Consider the following 7,579-nt stretch of genomic DNA (forward strand, 5'->3'; position numbering starts at 1 on the left):
GGCAGCCCCCCCCCGCGGGGCGCGCTCCCGCGGCCCATCCCTCCCGGCGGGAGCGCGCACTGCCCCCCCCTCCCCCCCCCTCCTCCCTCCTCCCCCCTCCCCCCTCCCCTCCCCTCCCCGCCCCGCCGAAGGTGCGCGGGCATCCCCGGCTCCCCCCCCCCCGCGGTGACGTCAGCGCCCCTCCTGCGTCACGCACCCAGGCGGGGCGGGGCGAAGCGCGGCGCTCCCGCCCCCCCCCCCCGTTGTTTCCCGCCTCCCCCCGCCCCCCCCCGCGGTCCCCACGTGTCCCCAGTTTGTTTTCGCCGTCGCCACGGCAGCGCTGGGCGGGCCCGGCGCGAGGTGAGGTTATAAAAGGGGCGGCGGCGGCGGGCGGCGGGCAGTGCCGAGCGGGGCGCGGCGGGCGGCGGGCGGCGGCTGCGGAGCGCGGCGCGGCCCCTCCCTCCCTCCCTCCCTGCCTGCCTGCCCTCCCCTCGCTGCTCTCCCCCTCTCCTCCGACACCGGTTCCCCCATGGCCGCGGCTCCCCGGGCAGCAGCAGCAGCAGCATCACCACCACCACCAGCAGCAGCAGCAGCAGCAGCAGCAGCACCCCCCCGCTCCGCCCTGCCGCTGCCCCCGCCGCCCGCCCCCGCCGCCTGACGCCCGCGGTGCGGTGCGGAGCGCAGCGGAGCCGTGCCCCCGGAGCGGAGCCGTGCTGCAGGCAGCGGGTGCGCGATGGCGCTGAGCGGCACGCTCCTCCCCTCCATCGCCACCTTCGCGGCGGGCGCCGCGGGCCGCGAGAAGGCGCCGCGGCCGGCGGGACCCGGCAACGTGAGTATCGGCGGGGCGGGGGCGCGGCGCCGGGGTCGGTACCGCGGGGTGGCGGGGGCGGGGGCGGTGTCGCTGGAGCGGGCTCTGAGCCGTGCCCGTGTCCCCGCAGCGCTGGCGGGAGGAGCTGTCGCAGCTGAAGCGCCCGGCGCTGCCGGCCCGTCCCGTGGAGGCGCCGCCACCGCCGCCGCCGCCGCCGTCGGAGCTGGAGGCGGCCGCCGCTGCCCTGGGTCCCCGGCGCGACGCCGAGGAGTTCAACGAGCTGCTGGACTTCGACTTCATCCTCTCCAACTCGCTCATGCACCAGGAGCCCGCCGCCGCCGCCGCCGTGGTGGTGGCACCCGCAGCAGCAGCAGCAGCAGCAGGAGCAGCAGCCCCGGCCCCCGCCGCCAGCCCCTGCCCCGCCGGGCCCTTCGCCTACCCGCTGCCCCGCGCCGAGCCCGGCGGCCTCCTCTACGGCGGGGCCGGCAGCCGCGATGGGGCTCCTGCCGCCGCCGGCCCGGCCGCCGCCCCCTTCAACCTGGCCGACATCACCGACGTGTCGCCCTCCGGAGGCTTCGTGGCCGAGCTGATGCGGCCCGAGCTGGACCCGGTGTACCTGCCGGCCCCCGCCGCCGCCCTGCCGCCGCTGGGCAGCCTGCAGGGCAAGTTCGTGGTGAAGGCCGTGGGCGACTACAGCCACCCGGGGCTCAGCCCCAAGAGCGGCCCCCCGACGGCCCCGCCGCCCGGCACCGAGGGACCCGCGGCGCCTCCCTACAGCCCCCTGCCGCGGATGTGCCCCAAAATCAAGCAGGAGGCCACCCCGCCCTGCACGCTGGCCCCGCCGCCGCCGCACGGGAGCGGCCCCCGAGGAGCCCCCCAGCACGACTTCGCCATGGGCCGCCTGCTGCCCGCCCGGACTACGCCTTCGCTGGGTCCCGAGGAGATGCTGAGCAGCAGGGACTGTCTCCCCGCCGCCCCGGGGCTGAGCCACCCACCGCTGCCGCTGCCCCCGGGGTACCCCCCAGCCCCCGGCTACCCTGCCTTCCTGCCCGAGCAGCTGCCCCCCAGCACGCTCCAGTACCAAGGTGAGTCCCCGCACCTGCCTCCTCGCCCAGGAGACGCGTGTGCCATGTGCCCACGCCGGCACCGTGGCGGTGCTCACTCTGCGCCTTCCCTGCCTCTAGAGCTGATGCCGCCGGGGAGCTGCCTGCCCGAGGAGACCAAGCCAAAGAGGGGACGCCGGTCGTGGCCTAGGAAAAGGACGGCCACGCACACCTGTGACTACGCGGGCTGCGGCAAAACCTACACCAAGAGCTCGCATCTCAAGGCGCATCTGAGAACCCACACAGGTGAGACCCTGCGTGGGGTCACCGGGCTGCTGGGGCGTGGGGCGAGCCCCCACGGACAGCAGAAAGGGGGCAGACAGGAGGGGAGCCAAAAGTAGCGAGCCCTAACCTTTCTCTGCTGGGTTTCTGGGCGCGTTTCTTCTCCCCTTGGCTACGTTCAGTCCTGTGTAGTCTTTGCTTACTGGCTCTGCGTTTCACTTAATGGTGCAGAATGACTCAGATGTGGGAGAGGGTGGGTTTCTTGCCGAGGCAAAGTTTGTTGCTCTTCTCTTGCTGTGCGTCTGGCTAATTAGCAGGTAGTTGGAAGTCGGTTGGGATTTGTTGCTGTAGATGTTGTTGGCCCACTTCAGAGGAAGGAGCAGCCCTCTCTCTAAGATTCTGCTTTCTTTGTTCGTGGTTAAGTGCTTCGTACACAACCCTCTTGTCTTGGCTTGCTCTGGTTCAAGGGCTCCTGTAGCTGACGGTGCCTTTAGCTATAACTCACCGGAGCCTTGACACCTCTGCGAGCTGCTGTTCCCTTTCTGAGCCCAACAGTGACAGGCTCCGTGCAGCTGTGTTGGTGGCAGTGCCGGGAGTGCCGCGCCTACGTGTGGGAGCATATCTGCTCCAGGGTTATAGCACCAAAGAGACGGGGTTTAACAGCTCGCTGGTGACTGCTAGAATTCGGATAAAATCTGCCAAAGTGCGCATCTGAGCTTGAGTTCAAACTTCAGCCTTACAGCGGAATGCCGTATTGCAATAGCTGAGCTTGTGAAAGCAGGTACATCATGCGCAGTTTCGCCAGTGCAGGCATTCCGTAACAGCGGTTAAATAACCTGGAAATTTGCATAATTTAAGTCCCGGGATTGTGAGTTTGATTCAAAACTTTCTCCCAAAGAGGAGGTGGGAAAGGGAGAAACAACAGCTTAGTGGTTAGGCTGCGTGTTCGGCTAACGGCAGCGGGAAGAAAAATTGGTCAAGTGAACAGTTCCTCCTGCCCGTCCCGAGACTGCCAGCGTGGTCTCCAGGAGGTGTAGGACCGAGTTCGTAATTGTCAGGGAAGTTTGTCTTGCAGTCAACAGCAGTTTTGCTGTTGTGAAGACTGAGAGATTGAGCTCTTAATCGAGCTGAGCTAATGAAAGCAGTTTCCAACTGGTTTTAATTGAGACCTACAATTATCTAAATGCATTTTTTTTTTTTTTTGCTGAGCTATTTCTGGTTGATATTTGATTGTGTAACGTTAGCCAGCAAAAACACAGTCTTAACGCCTGTGTTCTAAAGCCTCGTGTACAAGACAAACTTTAGCGAAGATTTCAGTGGTGTTCATGCTGTATAATACCTGTAATGTCTTGAAAAGACTTAGTCTGCTTGTAGTTTGCTTACAACCCCTTCAACAACTTTGTTGCTTTTTGATACTTTCTCTGTTTTCCTCTTGAAAGTCAGGCGTTAGCAGTGGAGTGGAAACAAAGGTAGCCACAAATAAACCTTGCTGACATGTTGTTTCTGTTTTTGAAAGGTGAGAAACCTTATCACTGTGACTGGGAAGGCTGCGGATGGAAGTTTGCCCGATCCGATGAACTTACTCGTCACTACCGAAAACACACGGGCCACCGCCCTTTCCAGTGCCAGCGGTGTGACAGAGCGTTTTCCAGGTCGGATCACCTCGCCTTACACATGAAGAGGCACTTTTAATTGGAAGCAGTGGATCTTTCCCCAACTGCCTTAGAGATTCAGTATTTTACAGCACAAGGACTGTCTTCCGCAAGAAGGGGAGAACCCAGCTTAAGCACTACACAGAATCAAGGTGAAGTCTTCCAAAGAGTGGAAAGAGGGATAATTGCATATAGACATTGCAACTTTTTTTTTTATATATATATATATATATATACATTTAAAAGAAAACCAAAAACATTGGGGTCAATGACTGGATCTTCTATCATTCCATTTGTAAATCCAACTTGAATTATTTCCGGACTACAAAATGCCAAGGAGTGACTGGAAGTCACGGATATCAGGGTTAAACAGACTGTGTGTAGTTCGGAGGGTGGGGATATTACACAGGGAAATGACATTCCCTTAAATTTTCTTTCAATGCAATATTAGATGTAAATGTCATCTTGTACTTTCCTTTTTTTCCTTCTAAAAGCCATTACGATGTTAGAAGAGGAGGAAAAATTCAGGTACAGAGTTATGTTTTAAAAGCCTATTTCATGGTGCTTAGTGACTGTTGGTTTTAGAGGTACCAAAAACAGGAAGCCAAAGTTCTCAAACTGCTGCATATCTGACAAGGAAATATTTTTGTCTTCCGATCGCCAATTATGACCTAAATCAGGTAAATAATCCTGGTTTATCTTTTTTTTTTTTTTAAAGAAAATAACTTTATGCAGACAGTCTGTAATGCACTGTGGTTTCGATGTGCAATAGTTTGTACAATGGTTTATTCCCAAATATGCCTTAAGCAGAACAAATGTTTTCTATATAGTTCTTTACATAATAAATATGTAATATAAATTTAAGCAAACTTCTATTTTGTATATTTGTAAACTACGAAGTAAAAAAAAAAAAGAACATTTTGGAGTTTGTATTTTGCATATTCAAGCGGAAAATAAGTTTTAAATAAACCTATAATATTTTATCTGAATGGCTTTTGTAATTTTCTTCTGTGCATGGATATGTCCAAAGAAAGCTTAGGTGTTTGTTAGTGGTTGAGTTTCCCAAGGCAGAGGGGGTGGTGAAGGCTTGTAGCCTCAGGACTCTGGAAGAGGTAGGATAGATAAGTGCAGTTCTGATTTAAAAAAAACACATTTGAGGAAAAAAAAAATGTGTATTTTTTTGTTGCACATACTGAAGTGTGTGTTACCAGCATTACCAGCATCATGAAACATAATTTTTAAGGTAACAATTACCTGTTAGAGGACATGTCCATTTGGCACGTTAGACTTCGCATATACAAATATAACAAATTTTAAAAATTTGTAGTGGTCTTTTTCACATGTAAGACTTCTAGCTTCATTTTCTTGGGCTTCTTAGATAAGCTTGTGTAATTCCTGTCACTTTCAAGTGAATGAACAAGGATCAGTTGAGTAACATAGTGAAGACTAAGCATGAATTAAGGAATAACATGCATGCATAAAACACCTTTAAACAATAAACTACATGCAGTCTCATTTAATTTGAAGCCTGCTCTGTCCTGGAAATTCAATAAGCCAACAGTATGTGAAGAGCCAAAATTCCTGTAGGAGTCCTGGTGTACATATGTAACTTGGGAATGTTGACCATGCAGAATCTAGATGCACATTCGGGACGTGTTGCTGCCAGTTCTCCAGTGTACCTTCAGCTGCACTTGCTTTCCTGCAGTCAATGTAGTGAGCCCATTGCATGGCTTGGGTAGTTAGCGCTTTTGTTGTAGTTGTCCTTAGGGACCTCATTGCTCTACTTTCTTTACAAACATGTAGCAATAAGATGATTTCAACATGAATACTTGCTGAATAGGACATGCTTTTCTAACTACTCTTTGTAAAGAGAAGGAAGAAGTGATTCTTCTCCCTCTATTTTAAAATGTACGTCAGCCAGGAATCTGTGTGTGTGTATATATATATATAATGCTGAATAAAGCTGACCATGGAAAATAAATTACAGGCAAGAGCCATTCCTATTTTTTCAGCAGTTAAAGCAGGAGCTGTAATATCAACTTCTTGTTCCACATGTCCCATTAAATTCCACATTTTCTTGTGTTCTTTGTGTAGTGACTGGCACCTTTTCTTTCTAAAGCTATATAAGTCCCACAGCGATGCTGAAACTATTTCTCACCCCTTATCTACTAGGCAGGCTTTGTTCACCTGGAGCTATCTTAGTTGGTTTGGTTCGTAGGTAACATGGGGAACAGGGAATGTCTTGTTTGGTTTGCAAATATCAGCTATTTAAAGCTGAATTAAAGTTATGAGTCATCCTGAAGCTTTTTTTTTTTTTTATGTGGAAACTTAAAAACAGTAATTTCTGACATTTTTCTGTTGCTTTGGATGTGGGTCCTAGGGAAGGTATCCAAGGTCAGTGTTGTAGCTGACCTGGAGTGTTCTGTCTCTAACACTGGTACACACTTGGGTAGCCATAGGATCACCTTTGTAGTACTGCTGTTCAGCATGTCCTAAATCTGTGCAAGGTTTATGTCCTAACACATCCATATGTACTGAAATCAGCAGGTTTCATCTGAGAAACTTGTTGGGTTCTTTTTGTTTTGTTTTTGCGTTCCCCGTGTGCTGTCATTATAAAACATTAGGAATTTTAGAAGGTGCTCTAGCATTTACTAATCTGTATCTGTTAATGCCAACTTCAGTTTCTCTTTGATGGTTTTATAGACCCTAGGTTTATAGTTGCACAAACAATAGTGTTCTTGAAATGGGGCTTTGTTCTCTTCTCCCACATGACTTTTTTTCCCCCTGTTCCTAACTAAGCTGTCCTCATGTATGACTTTCTTTCCAGAGCTAAACCGACGCAGTTGTAGCTTGGTATTTAAAAAGAAATGCTGCTGTTCCTTTAACCATTTCCAAAATGCTATTCCTATACTTTCGGGACAGGAGCCAACAGTCAATTTTTGCCGCACAGTATGCAGCCCGGGAGAGGCAGTGCTTGTTCTTAAGGAGGTCTCTGGGGGAAATACTGAAACGAGCAGTCGTACCAGTTGTGCTCTGCTCGCATAGGTAGAGCTACAAATAGCACGTCCTGTTCGCCACCTGCTTCATTGTGTCTGTCCTCCTGGAACTGCACTTAGGTGCAAGATCATAAATGGGTGCAGTGGAGCAACACATAAATCAAAAGCTGTATCTAGTAAAGCGTATGTAAAACACCAAGCAGTCTTGTAAGGGTGTCTTGAAAAACGGGATTTGTTTAGCATTACTAAAGTTATATTCATGTGTTGCTCTGCTCAGGCTTGGGCGTCTGGAAGCTGGATTTATTAGGGGTGGCCTCTCTGACATAGGGTGAGCACCTCCGGAGCTGCCCCGGAGCATGACTTTAGCTACGGAAGGGAAAAGCTCCCCGGGCAGAGAATGATCTCTGCAGTCAAGCTGCAGCCATCCTTAATTCTGCTCACCCCTCGCCCAAATCTCTCTCCTGAGCACGTTTAACGTGTGAAGATGGAGCTGTTTTAAACAAGATGACACACGTCTGCCTACCGGGTGCCAAGTGTTCAAAAGTGGCATCGGAACAAAAACCTGCTCAGAGCCGCAGTGCTTCTGTGCACTTGTCTGCTGCACACTGCGGGGCTGGAAGCTTCGTGTGCTTCAAACTTGTTTGCTGCATGCAACCTGGCACAAATGCCTTCAGCTTTCCCCTGTCACGTGGAGCTGTGCTTTGAAAAGAGTTGCTTTTCCCCCCATGGAGTTTACCAACCCCTGCCACTGCTGAAGTCAACTGCGAATCTCGCAGGGATTTGTATTAAGCTGATATGAATCAGTGAATTTCATTCCCC

The 7,579-nt window shown here is 52.3% G+C and overlaps 1 protein-coding gene across 2 annotated transcripts; it reads left to right on the top strand.

Moving 5' to 3' along the window:
* Positions 1-390: 390 nt before the first annotated feature.
* KLF4 (KLF transcription factor 4) lies at positions 391-4,747 on the top strand. Of its 2 annotated transcripts, XM_027446785.3 has the most exons (4): positions 395-808; positions 918-1,872; positions 1,972-2,136; positions 3,629-4,747. In XM_027446785.3, exons 1-4 carry the CDS (start codon positions 713-715, stop codon positions 3,802-3,804), a joined length of 1,392 nt encoding a protein of 463 aa, XP_027302586.3. In that variant the 5' UTR covers positions 395-712; the 3' UTR covers positions 3,805-4,747. The 2 variants fall into 2 exon arrangements, with proteins under 2 accessions (XP_071887397.1, XP_027302586.3); XM_072031296.1 differs by having other exon boundaries at positions 391-808; positions 918-2,136.
* The last annotated feature ends 2,832 nt before the right edge of the window (positions 4,748-7,579 follow it).

Source organism: Anas platyrhynchos, chromosome Z (genome assembly GCF_047663525.1).
Source record: "Anas platyrhynchos isolate ZD024472 breed Pekin duck chromosome Z, IASCAAS_PekinDuck_T2T, whole genome shotgun sequence".
Taxonomy (NCBI): domain Eukaryota; kingdom Metazoa; phylum Chordata; class Aves; order Anseriformes; family Anatidae; genus Anas; species Anas platyrhynchos.